This window comes from Myripristis murdjan, chromosome 5 (genome assembly GCF_902150065.1).
Source record: "Myripristis murdjan chromosome 5, fMyrMur1.1, whole genome shotgun sequence".
Taxonomy (NCBI): domain Eukaryota; kingdom Metazoa; phylum Chordata; class Actinopteri; order Holocentriformes; family Holocentridae; genus Myripristis; species Myripristis murdjan.
The window spans coordinates 25,380,002-25,396,590 of NC_043984.1; the positions used below are offsets into that span (position 1 = coordinate 25,380,002).

The 16,589-nt window shown below is 41.8% G+C and overlaps 1 protein-coding gene across 14 annotated transcripts in view; it reads left to right on the top strand.

Moving 5' to 3' along the window:
- The first annotated feature begins 1,511 nt into the window (after window positions 1-1,511).
- The window catches only part of cast (calpastatin), a 39,697-nt gene continuing 24,619 nt past the window's right edge, over window positions 1,512-16,589 (top strand). For 3 of the 14 annotated variants that reach the window (XM_030050997.1, XM_030050999.1, XM_030050998.1), the window contains exons 1-2: window positions 2,451-2,730; window positions 3,461-3,544. In XM_030050997.1, coding sequence (XP_029906857.1) covers window positions 2,701-2,730; window positions 3,461-3,544 — 114 coding nt within the window. In that variant the 5' untranslated portion in view covers window positions 2,451-2,700. Of the gene's footprint in view, window positions 1,712-2,446; window positions 2,731-3,460; window positions 3,545-7,289; window positions 7,424-14,616; window positions 14,806-16,589 lie in introns of those variants that run through there. The other 11 variants (XM_030050991.1, XM_030050992.1, XM_030050993.1 and 8 more) reach the window with 9 other exon arrangements.

Sequence of the window (16,589 nt, forward strand, 5' to 3'; positions counted from 1 at the left end):
CCAACATTAATGCAAATGATACAGCTTTATAATAACAGTCATTGGATTTAGTTTATGGAAATTATGTGTTGTAGTGCAGCAAAACTTTTAGAGGAAAGACTAAAATGAGCTTATGGTAACCCAGGTAATACAGGAGGAATTTAAACACAAGGCACAATAAGGACACCATAAATGATAGAGCAGTATTTGTAGTAACTATATTTTCTGAGCAGTATGGTGGAAAACATACAGCTGCTTAAAAAAATTATGGTACTTCTACTATATCTACTAGCTTTTATGTATCATTTGTATATCACAATAAGTTTTGTTTCCATGGTTTATAGAAGCCTGGATAAGTGTGCCAGTTGAACAAATACTGGAATTACCTTTTTTGTAGTCTGAAAAAGATGTTTTCAGGAGATTTTCACATTTTGAGTCATAGAAAAATTTGAAATATGGCCCACTTTAAGTTGATCTGGGTCACAGGGCTCACAAAAGTGGCACCAAAGTCACAGTGTAACAACACAGGTGTGAATGTCAGTGACAGCTTTCCTAGCTCCAGAATAACACTTTGGTTGGAAGGAAAGGTTTTTCTGCCACTCATCCAAATGAAGCTGTGGTGTGTCTCATCAGAATTACATATGATATGTTGTGGCACCTGCCATCCCATCACCAGTATCAATCTATACCAATACCAATCCTTCACATCATTTTGAAGATTCTATCACTATAATAGGAAACGAAAATTAGCCAAAAATACTAGATGAATATTTTAATAAAGGGGAAAAAAAAGACAGATTCCATCTTCCATTCCATTCCATCCATTTTTTTCCACAGCAGCCCTTTTTGACATGAATAGCAGTGTCACCACATGTGTTACTAATGCTGTTAAATGTTTGAAAGTTTGAAGGCAACTGATATAGATGCAAGGACTCTGCAGTTTGCGAGGGTTTAGTGAAGTGCCTCCTCTGCTGACTCTGCTGTCCCGGACTATTAATTCCCTGTCCTGTTCCAGTCGCTCTGATGCGCAGGCTTTGTCATGCCACTGGGCCGGGGTGTAGAGCCCCGTGGCCTGCCACTAGGGGGCAACATGGTGCTGCATAGTGCATATTGATGCCAGCTCACTGTGAGGAAAATCCTAACAACAATGCTGGTGAGTCAACTCTTCCCTGAACCGTGGGGCGTGTCCCGTCCTGAGCAAAACTCCAAACTGTACATGTTAAGCACAGTAGTGAAAAAACTATAGCCCTAAAAGTGGGTTGAATTGTGTATGTAGACCATCAAGACTTTTTCATGATCAAAATTGTATATTAGGGACTTTCAGTGAGATGCTGAGCCTGTTTATTACCTTGCATGGTAAGTTTAGGATATGTAGAAAGGAAGGGCTACATCTGATAAAGCTCTAAAACAATGTCTAAATATCCCACTACACCACTCCACACACACACACACACACACACACACACACACACACACACACACACACACACACACACACACACACTGAGCTATATTTTTGGCAATGGCAACCACTTTGATCAATCAAGGAGGAAAGTTTTCTTAGCGGGAGGGGCATTTTAGTCTGTGAGGGGCAGAGCGGCAAGGCGCAGACTGATTCCCAACTCGAGGCTGCAAAGGCGACTTGGGGATTGAAAGACTGAAACAAGTTGATCGGTTTTACAAGATGCCACACAAAAGGAAAAGCCAGGGCCATCCTAAAAATACAAAGGAGGTAAGTTTTCCCGCATGGTCGTTCGCATCCAGAGAATCAGGCTGCTTTTATGTCAGAAGGTGTGTCGAGTCGTGTGTGCGTATGCGAAAAAATAGTGCGCACATAAATCAGATGAAAATATTTACCAAATTAATGTGGTGTGCTGAAATGTATTCTGCATGGGCTGTTACTTGCATCCGGATTTTTTTTTGTCCACAGATCCGAGGTGTGATATGAGTATCACCCACATGACATGTCCAAACACATTCCCCAACGCATGCTGGGCTCGATGTGAAAAGTTATTTTTGCAGTTATGGGTTAAACGGGACGCTGTGGCTCAAAAAGTGCTGCAGCCTTATGACCGTCCTGCACCATTCAGTTACCGTAGCGTGGGGATTGCAAATGTTTTCAGTCGCTCTGGCTGCACAGGTATCCACACCCTTTCTCACAGGGTCATTTTAGGTCAAAGAGTTTGTGCATTTATGCTTTTTATTTATTTATTTATTTATTTTTTAAAAAATTTTGACATTTTCACAACAATCAAAAAAGCGGGTTTGCGGAAAAATGTGAAGTCACTCATTCAGTGGGAACAATGCTGACGGTGGTCGAGGTTCTTTGGAAAGTGTGTGTGTGTGTGTGTGTGTGTGTGTGTGTGTGTGTGCTGGGGGGGGGGGTAGTGATAGTTGTGTAATAGTTGTAGGCATCAGTGCTGGGTTTTGGAGAGTCTTTATTGTTCTCTAGTTTTACATGCGGAAGAGCCACAGATCCTGTTGGAGAGGGATTAGACTACTTAAGAGCGAATGCACGCCTCTCCCTTTATCACACCGCTGCAGACCGTTCCTTTGGTTGAATAAGCTGGACGGCATTTTTGTTGTAATTATCTGTCTGCTTTATTTGAATTTTGCTGGGGGTGGCGCACTGCTTGGGAGAGCTTGATATTAACCCTCTGGCACAGGAGAGATGGACAGTGCGTGATAAGATTTGATTTCAGACGTTTTTGCAGAAGCGCCATGGCGTATGCAGCATATTGGCTGTCCATTGTGAGTATACATGCTCTATTTTTCCATCCTTTCTTCTGTATTTTAGCCTCTGGCAATACATGTCATTAAGTCCCAGGTAAACCTTGGCAGCTGTATTGAAGTCTGTTGAAGCCTGTAGTTTCACTGTAGCATAAAAGCAGCCTAACTTGTCTAGAAGAAGCAGAGCTGTGATGATGAATGCTCTTGGAAAAAAAACTTGGCGTACACAAGATAACTTTTTATTTGAAAAGAATAACTTAAATTTGGCATAAATTATAGACCTTGCACACACCCCAATAGGTGCAGTGTTGATTTATCAGGGTGTGTGACTATTTAACTTTTAATGTCAGATGAAGAGTCAGCAGACTTTCAGCATTGCCTTATCTGCCTGCTTCCATTCATTCCTCAAGGTTACTCTGTTAGAGTGAGGGACAGGATTACTGTACTACTCTCTATATAGTACTGTAGATACTATTTAACTCATTCCAGAAAAAAAAAAAAAAAAAAAAAAAACTAGCACATTTGGTCAGTGCATGTTTTCCCCCCCTTGAATTTGATTTTTTTTCCTTTTACTGTAAGGCAACAATAGCAATTATGGATTTCTTTCCCCCAGCTGCTAAAATGATAAACAAACAGACAATAGATTGAGATCACTGCATCCGGAGGACATTTTTCATTGAAGTTTATGCTTCAGGCTTCAACGTATGATTTATAGTAATGAGTTGGTGTATATTTGTGTTTGTGTGTGTAGAATGGCAGATCAGTTTGTTCCCAAGTTGGAGACAATCGTGGTAGCGGGTCTACAGCCTACAGTTCTGCCTATGGCCATATTAAGGTACTGATGTCATTCCAAAGAACTAACAATTGTCTCTGCACTGTGAAATGTTTTTTTTCCCCCATTATCTGCAGTATTTAGTTACCTACCAGAGGTTTCACTCAAATGTTTGATTTAATGAAGCAGTAGGTGTAGGAGTGAAAAAAATACAATTTTGTATTTCTGCACGAGACGTTACTGAAGGAGAGACATCTCTGCTATTTTTGTTTGGAATGAAAAGATAACATGATGAGTGACAGGATGTAATTCCTGTCTGGTAGGACACTTGAGATTTGTGTTTGTCTCCCTCTAGTGAGTGCAGACAAACTTTCCCAAGTGAGGGTTGGTGAACTAACAGGTGCTGGATCCTCAGATAAAACCATTTATCTGCAGAGCCCCCTCAGTGGTCTGCGTTCACATGGCTGCCAGGGATGCACACCGGCTGCCATGGCTGTTCAGCTCTTGTAATCAGACCATCGGGTTGTATGTGCACTCTGGAGAATGTTGTGCAACGCCCAAATCTGGAAACCCAGAAAACACCTACAAACAATTACAGAGCTTGAGAAAAAGATTAGGCTGGAAAATGTCCAAGGTGAAAACAATTTACCTTGTCATTTAAAAGATGATTCTGTCTGGCTAATAAAGGCATTCCACCTGATGACTTTATTATTTATTCATTATTTCCCGTTTGTTTGCTTTCTCACCCTGATGTAAGCCATGTTTTTAACTTCTCATTATGGATAGCATAAAACAGTTTTCTTGAATTCCTGAACATTGTTTGCAAACTGCTGTTGTTTGCTTAAGCGTCGTAAATTCTACAGCATGTCAAATAAATTATGATAAGGCAATGACTATCTGACTATGGTGGTCAGGTGGACGTACTAAACACTGTATCTCTGTCAGCCATTAGAAACATGCCCCACAGTGAGTGGTGATGTGCAGTGACCGGAGGTGTCAGAACTACTATGACAGAATTAGTGGAGATCTAAATATAGAGACCCGCACCAGTTCAGCAGTGGAGTCCAGTTACACATGCACGCTTACACTCACTTACTGGCACACACACGTATACACACATCAATGAAAACATCTGGTAACTCATCCTGTTGATGCACTTAACTAATTTTCATTTGCAAACATCAGATAATAGGTTAACTGCATTCTCTTGTAATTACAATATGCTATGCTCATGAAAAAAAAAAAAAAAAAACAAAAAAAAACAAAACAGTGGGCTGTCCTTATTGCCATTATGATTGAATCTTTATTTGCGAACATGTTGAATACAAATAAATGATAAGACACCAGATCTGCCTTTACAGCACTGTATCCTGTCGTACAGATTTAAGGCCCTGGTGCATCCTGGGAAGGTGCCAAAATGTAGCTTGTGTGGCTTCCCATGATGCAACAGCTAGTTCTACAGGCTAGATCAGCTGGCGTCACTCAAAGGTGTGTCTGTAACAGGGAGTGGAGGCTGCTGTGGGTGGATCATGAAAAGCCTGGAATGTATGTGCATGCATAAGTTTGCATGTGTGTGTGTATGTGTGTGTGTTTGCATGCCAGCATATTTGTGTGTGTGTGTGTGTGTGTGTGTGTATGTGTGTCCACTACAGTGTGTATACACGAGAAGAGTATAAGCTTTGTCTGTGTTCAAGGTGGAAGGTGGAAGAAAGGACAAAAAAGCAAACCTGCACGACTTCATTCCTTCACAGTGGGAACACCTTGGCTATTAGAAGTGGAATGCATAAAAAGTCCTTAAAAACAGATCAGTTCTTTTTCCCCTACAATGACACTGCACTGTATACATTCTCAAGGTTGCAGCTACAGAAAGCATCATACATCAATAATTTTCAAATGAGACCTTCAGTATCATGCTTTTTTGTGAGTGATGTTGTAGCCTTTGATCTAGCATGGACTGGTGTTGAGGTCAAGTTCATCGTTTTGGAGTTCATTGGTTTCCATGTGTTTACTGCGCGTCTTTATTTAGAAAAGGAGTCTAACAGGAAATGTGGTTCACTGCAAGTCAGTTTCTATATCGTATAACACCCACTGAGTAATTTCTTTCACAAGCGCTGTCATGTGCTCCTGAATGTTTTCCTCACACCGTGTATGATGTAGCACAGGTCCCAAACTAGTGGTGCTTCATCTGGCCGACAGGTGTGTTACCATGTCAGGCTAAATTATGAAATCTAAACATAAAGATTTCTAGTTTTGGTTAGGGGTGCTGCTGAAACAATGGCTGCTATTAAGTGAACGGCTCAGCTCTCGGGCTACAGACTGATTTTATCACAGTGACTCACTCAAAGGCTGTATTGTCTGCACACCCCACCCAAAAATTACCCAAAGGGACGCATAATGGAGTCATGGGTTAGGTATAGGCTCACAGATACGTCCAGAACTGTACTTTGCACTTCCATTGCTCTGCAGTAACTTCTGGTTTATTGGACCAGCAGGAGGGATGTGACAACAATAGATGCCTCATGACGGCCTCGTAGGCTTTTCATTTCTAATTTCAGTTAAGACTATTTTGTTTTCAAAGGTGCACAAAAGGACTTGTGAATATATTTTTATCTGTGCACTCTTGCAGTTTTTGACATATATTGTTTAAATCTTTTTAAAATTTAAAATAAAATTTGCTCTTCTAAACAATAGGGCAGGTAAAACTTCAAAAAGGCAACACCCATGCTTTAAGCTATAGCCAAACTATTTGTCATGACCACTGCAGAGCCAAGAACCCTGCCTAGATTCTTGTGGTTGTAATTCACTTTTTTGTGCTGTTGTGATTGCACAACACTTAACTTTTTTTTTTTTTTTTTTTTTTTTTTTTATGTATGCACTGGCATACATAAATAAGAGTATCTACATTTTAATTTTCAGGGTCATTCATGCTGACACTGCCTCCATTTTCCAGTGGAATTGGTTTTTCAGTGGCTCAGTTGTTACCTATCGATTGGTACAGTTAATATTTGAACTGAGTGAACGCAAGTTGATGACATAAGTCTATGCATTACTTTATGCAATCTTTTCATTTGCCTCAGCAGCAGCTTCCTATGCTTATGAAAATACATAAACATACATACAATAAAACTTAACAGGTCAACTTGTCGGCTTGGCAGAAAGTTGACCTAACTTTAATAAAAAACTTAAGTCTGGACCCTCCCTGTATTCTCAAAGGCAATTAGGCAGCCAGGGTGGTTACACAACTTATCTTTTGTTATATGAGTGCATGTGTAAATATGCATGTGTCTCTCTGTGTGTGCATATGTACAATATGGCCGTGTGTGTGTGTGTGTGTGTGTGTGTTTGAGAGCGATATATCATTACCAATGTGGGTGTGTGCTTGTTCATAAGCAGGTGGGACATTTTAGCAGATAAGATTCAGCTTGTGTTGGATAGATTGTTAAAATAGCTCCATGCATCTGTCCAGTTATGCATATTCTGGGTATGTGTGTAGCTGGATAGGTGTGTATTTAAATGTGTGTGTGTGTGTGTGTGTGTGTGTGTGTGTGTGTGTGTGTGTGTGTGTGTGTGTGTGTGTGTGTGTGTGGTCAGTGGGTGATATCCGTTTCCCTGAGAATGAGAGTCATCAGGTGGGTGTCAATCCACAGTCATCGCTGTTCCCTTTTTGGCCCAGGGAGCTACAGCCCCAGCCTCTTGTAACTTCCAGGGCTTCATCTCAGCCTTGCTCCTGCCCCTGTTGCTGCCTGGCCACGCCCACTTTTCCCTCTGCCCGCCCCCGTGCTGTTCCTCTCCCTGTGTGTTGGGAACATGCTGCAGCCGACAGACTAGGCAGAGGTTGACACGCACTCGGAGGCACATTAAGCCAACATGGGCCAGTTACTGAGCTGGATCCGAGGCCCACGGGACACCCCGGCCCTACAGGATGTGGCCGTGGAGCAGCAGGTGTGTCCGTATCTCTGTACGAGTCTGTCCGTCTGTGTGTGTGTGTTTATGGCACTGTATGTGTTGAGCAACTTATAGGAGGTATTCACGTGTATTTGTTTTTTGTTGTTATAAGTTAGTTTGCAAACAAAAGCGCATGTGTGTTTGTGATGTCCATTGTGCAGCTGGGAGTGCCTAGCAGTAATGTTAATGTGCATGTGTTTTTGTGTGGTCAGCGAGGGACTTATACGGGAAGGCACGTCAGGAGGAAAGTTGTCTTGGCACTAATCCAAGTCAGACCCCCCCCCCCCCCCCCCCCCCCCCCCCCCCCGCACCCTGCCCCCCTCCCTCCCCTGCTTTTCGGCTGGGTGGGTGAGCAGGTCTGGAATGTGAGAGGCTCCCGGTCAAACTTTGGGAGTTTAGAGCCGGAGTGTGTTTTGTAGTAGTGAGATATTAAACCGACCCTGGGACAAGGCCTGTGTTGTTCAAGACTGTAGACACACTTGCTACCAGTTGTGTCTCTCTGCAGGAAATGTGGATGAATGCCTGTTTTGATGGTTTCCAAGGGGATAGGCATGTGTTTACTTTTGTGTGTGTGTGTGTGTGTGTGTGTGTGTGTGTGTGTGTGTGTGTGTTCATAATAAGAGCTTATATGTTGACTTGGCATGTGTGAGCTTTGTTTTTATATTTCCTATCACAGGGTTAAGAGTTTCTGTGTCATGCAGAAATTGCATTCTTCCATGATAACAGCATGTGATGAAGCAATCCTGAATGGGTGTGCATGCTCGAATAAGTCTAGTTGGGGATTTTTCAACAATACTTAAAATTACATGTTTCTGTACTGTATCTATACTGTAGGATCAATGTGCTCATGTTATGTAATAGTTTCACATATGTCTAACAGAGAAATTGACCTAAAATAGGGACAGATGGCAGCCCTGCATTATCTCTCATACTGTCAGTGCTTCTGTTATCAGGCAGTCACTGTGAGTCATGTAATGTGTTAAAGGTTAAATAGCTTGGGTGGGTTGTGAAGAGGACTGGAGCGAGATAGCCTATCTTCACATTTTTGGTGGGAGGCTGTGTGTTGGGTTTGGGCCACATTCCCAGGACTGGATTTCATTCTGTTTCCCACCCCATCCCACCACCTCACTGTTTTCTGCTACTGATCATTAGAGTGAAAGGAAGTGGCCACTGGGTAAAGAACTGGACAATACATAACCATCACGACCACAGTACAATGGTGTTAAAACGTATCCACAAGCTGATTGCATTTCCTCTGTAGACCATACACACACTCTCTGTCAAACATACACACCCATTATTAGCCAAGTGGATGTGGTATACATCACACTCGACATTTGACGCTCACAGTATGTTTGCACACGGTGACGCAACAGCCAGCATTTGCAGCACTACAGTGTGTTTTCTATTATGCACTAAGTCACATCCTGTATTACAGCATCCGTCTTAATTAATCAAGAACTCCTGATAACATAGTTAACACTTCAGGTCTGTTGGTTCTTTGTAATGCAAGATTTGTTTTTGGTTATGTAGAAAGTTGTGCACAGCTTTTACACAACAAAACAAGTGATTCCAATTTGATAACTTGCTGAGGCTGAATTATATATTTTTTTTTTATGTAAAATTGTACTTGTAAGTAAATAAAGTTTATTTATAGAGCACATTTAAACACAGCTCAAGCTGGCCAAAGTGCTTTACAAGAGCACAGGGCAAAATGCTACACAAAGGACATTGAACACAAAGTTGACAGTGAAAATAAGTGAAAAACAACAATAAACAACAACGGACAAATAAAGAATCATAGATAAGACAACTAAGGTTAGTGGGCCAAGAATACCAGCGAATGAAAATGGCTGCTTACACCGTCGTGGTGCAGTTGGTCTTGAGACCCTTACATTTGCCTGTATTTGTGCAAATGAAATTCCTGTATCGGCTGCGTTTCCTACTCCACGCTCAGCGATGAGTCAAAACTTCAAAATGAAAATCAAATCCCTGGACTCACCAACATTGGACTTTTTTGTCTCTCTCTCTCTTTCATTTCCTGTGGTATGAAGCATAACCGACTGGCCAGCTTGGTAATGCTTTACAGTTTGCTGTTGTCACCTGGCATGATTTCCTGCTACTGAAGTTCAAAATAATAACAATAACAAAACTAATAAAGTTATTTCTTGCTGCTAACATGGAGCTGACAAAGAGAGAACTTTTCAAGTGCAGCTTTAAAGATAAAAAATACAAAAATTAAAATATATGAAATAAACTAAAAATAAAACAAAACCAAACTTATTCCAATAGATTTTGCCGTGTGTCTGACTGAAAAGTGTCTATGAGCTATGATCGTTGTGATAATGTGATGTGATGGATTGTGAGCGATCTTGTTATCGGGAATCAGCTGTACTGATGACATGCGCTGGAAAAGGGGAGGGAGCAACACTATTCGTGTGAGAGCGACACGCCCTCAGGCAGCTGTGTGAAAGAGTGAGAGTTAGTGTGAGAGTGAGAGAGCATATTGTTTGGAAACTGTCATTTATGGCTCTTAACATACATTCTGCGCGGCGCCTTGCTATCTTTGCATTTCCTGGGCTGTTTGTGTTTTTAAATGTCTGTGTTTTTCCCACAGGCAGGCCAGTGTGTGTGCTTGGTGAGCATCAGTGATCAAGACTCGTGCTGTCAGATTTCTCGCTCCACTGTCAGCTTGGCTTGGGCTTGACTGCTGATCTAATCCGAACACGCTTGCAGGCTTTTGTCATGCTGGTTATATAAAAGCACCTCTGGGAGAGCTTCCAGGCCTCTGGGCTTACCTGAGAATGTGCTTTAGCAGGGCGTTGTTGCTCTGACAAACTCTTTTAAAAGACATTTGTTCTCTTGTCTGTTTACATCTGTTGCGCTTGAGGAAAAGTTAGTGCTATTGCCACACAGTGTTTTTGCCGAACAAGTAAAGATGGGAAACGAAGGCTACCGAGAAGCCAGGCAGTCACTGGAAACTGTAACGTGATATAATCATTGAGATGCTTGGTGTTAGTCTTCACATAAACAGATGAAAGTAGCGATGACACATGTGCTTAGCAAGCTAGTGAGTATTATGAGGTAACTGCTTAATTGCTGACAGTTACCAACAATATCTCAAAGTTTTTAGTCATAAATGGCTATAACCCTTTGAATGTTGTCCTTTTCTCTTACTTAATATCTGAAAAAAACCCCGTTTGAGACAAGTTTATTCATGCATGCGGAGGTAAGACGAAGGTTTTATAGCAAGCATACCAACAGTGGGAAGGAAAATTTACTTGTGTGCGTTTCAGTTGTGGGATGGAGAATGTGGGTAAACAAACTACGAAGGTTGTACATTGCTATAAATAGACTCATAGATGGTACATGGACATCCAGCAGAGCAAATAATATCTGTACTTCTAGTTCTCTAGTTCCAATAGAGTGGGCATGGATGCACAGGGATAAAAAAAAAAAATCAGAGCAGTGTAATTGTAGAGAATACAGAGATGAGAGGCGGAAAAAAATATCTTGATACTGGGGGAAGGGATTATATAAATGTAGAGGAATATATCCTAGATACAAGTCCAGAAAATCAGTAGCTATGATGATGATTTGCTCAGTAACTTCATTATTTTAGGAAATGTTTTGTCTGTTTTTATAATTGTAGAAATTGAAGTCCATAGGTGTGACAAAGTGTTAAAAAATCACTTTTTAAAGGCCACATTCAACTGGAAGCAGCACATGCAGCTAAGACTAAAGAGTTTAAGAGTGAGAGTCAAAGTCACAACACCCATCTGATATATACAGCAACTATTTAAAGTTTTGTCACAGTTTAGTCGATAGAATTGTGCCCCAAAGCTTGAATTAATCTTGAAACCCGACCTGTGCCGTGGCTTACACATCTGTACACAGTCTGCATAGTCTGGGTCATCAGGACTCATTTTCCCCCTTCGGAAAAAACCAAGTAAAGGTTATTTGTGTAGCCCTTAATCACCGAGGAAGGCATTTAGTGCTACTTACTTTTGCGCAGTATGAAACACACACTTTCCCAGGCTTGAAAACTGCCTGAGCTAGTTAATCCATCACAGTAATCATGAAGTTTTAGTTTTGTTTTATCAGAATTTCTACTTTCTATTTTCAGTCTATTATCTGTGTGCACATTACGTTGTGCTCTGGTTGCTGTCAATCTGCTGTCAAGCTGTGAATCTTTTAACATGATGTATATAGGGTAATTTGATTGGGCGAAATGTAACATTGATGTCAGACATTAGTAAACAGGCTGTATATATGACTCTAAATGACACCAATACCCCTAACCCCAAACACACACCTCACTCAACACACTGAAGTATAAAAGACTATTGTTCGTAAAATACGTGTTTGTCTCACGGTTCGAGTTGAATGTATGTAAGGAAGGGTGGTGGTGGTTGTGCAGATATGTGTGTACGTGCATGCATGTGTGTGTGTTGGTTGTTTGGCTGGGAGGGGTGTGTGTGTGGGACAGAGTGACATTAGAGTCTGCAGGTACAATATTTAGCTCGGTTCGAGCTCTGACAGCCAGTTTGTCATGTTTATGAGACAAACGGTAGCTGCTCGTAGGACCTCGTGTACTCTGGAGGAACAGAGTGTGGTAAAGAGCAGCACGTAGAATCACACAGCACCCACACAACTTCCCCTTTTATAACCTGCAAAATTTCATAATGACCTCCATTTGAACCTGACTACATGTTTCCAATTACAAAAAAAAAAAAAAAAAAAAAAAAATCACATCACTTTCTTATTCCCAGGAAACATACTGAGTCAATCTTGTGCCTTATTAAGTAATAATAGTGTATGGCCTACAAACTGCTTTAAACAGAACTGTAGTTAGAGACTAGAGGCTTCCCACTGGTCCCAGCTTCAGATTTAGATTTTCTGATTGGTCGGTCTCTGGGATGGGTGGATCCTTGGCCTCATTCAGCTCATTAGTTCTCAACAGAGATAAGTGTTACCAAGGGTTACTGAGTAAGGCATTTGTACCCAAGCATGCATGTTTTTTTTTTTTTTTTTCATAAGCATGCATGCGTACACAAACACACACACATCCACGCATGCACACACACATACACACACACACAAAAGCAGAGGGTAGGCTGTTATTGTGTTATTGGAGTCAGTTGGGGACAGAAATGCCACAAACGATTTGTTCTGCAGGCTCCCTCAATACAAAAAATATTTCTATCAAGGAGATGCCAGGGAAAGGCTTGTCGAGGTTTGTGTTTTCACTACATGTCCTTTTAAAGACGTTTTTAGATAAATATGATATGATCAGAGGAATGCACACACAAAGCAGGCTATTTCTCTTAGAGAAACCACTCAGCTCCTGTTGTAATACATCCATAATGCACTGCACCTGACCCCTAGTGTGTCCTTATTTAAGGTGATAATGCAGTTCTTCTTAACTATAAAAGCTTGATTCAAGTCATTTATGCTCACATGTTAATGGCACACTCATGGCCCAGAATAACGTTAAAAAGGGAAAACTCTGCCTATCCACACATCCTCAGCTGTATAATATGTGTAACATGCTGATGTTCTCTTGTCAAAGATGGATCCGTGTCAATCACAGCACGCAGCACACAGAGTCTGGTCTGTTTTGTGTTCAATACATAAACTCTTCTGGGATTTGTCAGCATTACTGTCTTAGATTTATACCCATTGTGATACCCTTAACCTCCAAACGTTTGTAGTTAGCAGCCATATAATATGCATGTATATAAAGGGCATAGTTTAGAGGAATTATGTCCCCAAGACATTATTTTTTTAATCTGCACTCATGACTGATTGTTACATGTTGTTCAGTACAGCATTAGAGGAAATTATGGTCATTACACAAAATAATTATTGTTTTTTTTTTTTTCATGTGCAGGGATAGATGTAGTAAACCAGTTATCTGCCATTTTACTGAATAAGGTCAGCTGTAGAGAGGCGAAAATAGAGTCAAAACAAAAATGTATGCCAGTCTCCATGCGCAGACAACAAAAAACAACAGACTGCTGGATGAGCTGACAGACATACAATAAGCCCACTCAGCAGTGCAGTAACAGTTATAGGCATAAACACACACAGACATACTGTACACCCAGCACACAGTCCTCCATTCATTTTGGCCCAAGTGCTATATATGCTCTTAGACACAAGGGGGAGCCACTCTGTTAAGCTCTCCCCTTTAACTTTTTTTTTTCTAACTCTGCAGACATAATTCCTTTAAGATTTTAGTGCCGAGTGCGTTAAGCTTCTCCTTTTACGATTAATTTTAGCATGAATTCAGCCGCTGAACTGACGGTCGGTGGAATCAAGGTGCTGCATGTACAGTGTAAGTGAAAAGTCACAGATCCAAAGTGCTTACATAAGCTTTGGCTGGAGTCCAGAGGCAGCACTTCCCGTGTGTTCCTCTGTTTTGAGGCTAGTTACACGGCCCTTTAAGGACATATGGTGGGCAGGGAAGTCATGCCTGAGCTTGTATCCGTGAACACCGTGTTTCAGTGTCTCACTCACTCTCCCTTTACCTCTGTTTCTCTGTGGAATTCACCCACCAATTTTGTTTCTATCCCCCCCTGCTCTGTCATTGCCTCTCTCTGGTTGTCTGTATAAAGGGTGTGGTTTGGGGTAGATGTGATGTGACTCTCTCCCCCATCGTCCTCCCCTCCCTTCCTGCCTCCCTCTGCTTCTTTCCACTGTTCTCTCCCTCTCTTTCTCTCTCTCTCTCTCTCCCTCTCTCTCTCTGTCTCTGTTGTTCGAGTGGCTCTGCAGCCTTAGATTCCTAAGCAGTGAGTGTACCAGACACACCCAAGCTCTGCCAAAGAAGCCTGCTGCAGCAAATCCACATCTGCCGAGTAATCACCCCGACTTCACTCTTTAACTCTGCCTCCACCACACTATTACTACAGTAGCCCTCTTCCAGATATCTTTATGTTCTCCATTGTGTCTCTTATCAAACTACTACATCCCCAAACACAGCCCAAACTTTCCGTCTCATATGGAAACGGACTGGGCTTATTTAGTTTTCCTGGCCAGCAGCATAAAGTGGGCGGGCTTTGCATGCCCTGGCTGTCCAATCAGATTGATCGCTGCCCACTGCCTTGTGGGAGAAGAGGAGGAGCTAGGGCAGTTCAGACTTGTTGGGCTGCTTCCAATAGGAGGAGCAGCAAGTTTTTCACTTCAGGGCGTGTGTCAATACGTGTGTTTATGTGTACATGTAAAAGTGTGTGTGTTTGTATGTGTGTGTATGTGGCATACAGAACAGACTTCAGCAGATGCACTAGAGGGAATCTAAGGTAAACCAGCCTCAAGAGAGCATCTTGGCAATATACACATCAACATACATAGAGGACACACTCAAGCTCAAACCTATGGTACGTACCTGGCCAGTGTTTGCTCCTTTGTAAATGTGTTTGTGTTCCTGTGCTCCTGTGAGTGCCCTGAAGGGCTTCCTGTTCGACGCAGTTTGGTCCAATCACTTTGGTGGCACCTGCACAGCCAGAGTCAGTTCATATCAGCTGTTACGATCAGTGACTGGACAGTTTTGGTGTATCGTGCAGACATGTTAGCAGGTCAGCTTGTTGCATGTTGCGTGAGATCTACAAGCTCTGCGGTGTTTGTTGTCATTTGCGTGTCAAGCCCAAAAAAGCTTGGGAAACTAAACATTGTTCCTGTGAACATAAAACTAGGGCATTGGCACTTGGTTTTTTTTCTCAGCAGTTTTATCAATAATATGTCATATGGGACATATTATTGATAAAACTGCTGAGAAAAGGGGTGGGGGTTCTGACAATTAGTCCTCTGTGTTTGTTGAGGCAGAGAATCCTGTGGTTTCCAGAAATATTCACGAGAATGCTTCTACAAGCCAGGGTCTGTTGCTTTTTGTTGATAAAAACATGCTTCAGTGTGCATTTAACTGACAAATGCAATACAAATGCAACAAAGTAAAAGACTGAGGCTTCTGCCACTGGATGAGTGCATCCATACAAACTACCAGGTAAATTGCAAAGTTTGTAAGAATGGAGCATTAGAGCAAAACAGAGTAATGCGAGTAATGATATATTACACATCATGCAGAGCGGAGGAAACTATAACAGGAAACAGAGTGCCAATGGTGTGCCACAACACTCTTATAACCCAAAAAGCTGCTTTAGCTGTAGCCGTACTTACTATGGTGCACAGATGGCATAGTCACAAGGACAATCCACACATATTAAATTACACTTAACAAATTAAATGAACTCCCTCTTTGAGTTTATTCAGTTGTTTTTTTTTTTTTTTACTTTTGAAGAAACTAGCAATAATACCCGTCCTCACAAAGCCCTGCATAACAGCTCCAGTCAATAAGAGTTCGCTTTGTTTCTGTTTACTTTGTTTCTGTCAATCGTCCTTCTGCGGGTTTTTGACTTGAGACACTGACAGCTGCTCCCATCGTTGCTGCCACTGAGGTGAGGTGATCCACATTTTTCACAATTGACCATCTAGTCAAGTTGCCAGTGCTATTTTGAAGTCAGGGCAGCAGCCAGCTAAGGGGCTGTACCCGGCCTGTTTCACGTGTCTGTTTGTGGTCTACGGGGTGCGGCTCAGCATTAGTCATCAGTTTTCATAGCCAGCTCTGAAAAGCCAAGCTACTGCTTTTATCACTTTAGGGGGATAAGGCCTCATTGTTTTTTTTTTTTTTTTTCCATGGCCAGCAGACAAATTAATGTGAATTTATTTGGATCACACCATCTGCCCCCTCAGTGTGCGGCCGTGTATGATCTCCCATTTCTGTGCAACCATTTATATCTATCCATAACAGGGCAAGGGCTCCAAGGCCAACCCTCTCAGCTCTCAGAGAATTTATGTCTAATAATTTGTCAAAGTGAAAGAAAGGGATTTTTAAATAGGAAGTGGTTTCAGATGTCACTGTCCTTGCATTGTCCACGTTACCTTATTGCAATGCACTGGTTTTCCAAGAAATGTGATAGAGCCGTGCGGTATATTTGGCTCTAAAATCCACTATGACTGTCTATTTTGGCCTCACTCATTTTGGCCATGCTGACTTTGGTGTCCAGTTATCAGCTACATAAGTCAGTGTTGTGTTTACTGGTTACTGCTACAGTAGCTATAGCCGTCAGCTTTGTGCTATGTGGTAGGCTACTGGTGCATGTGTGTT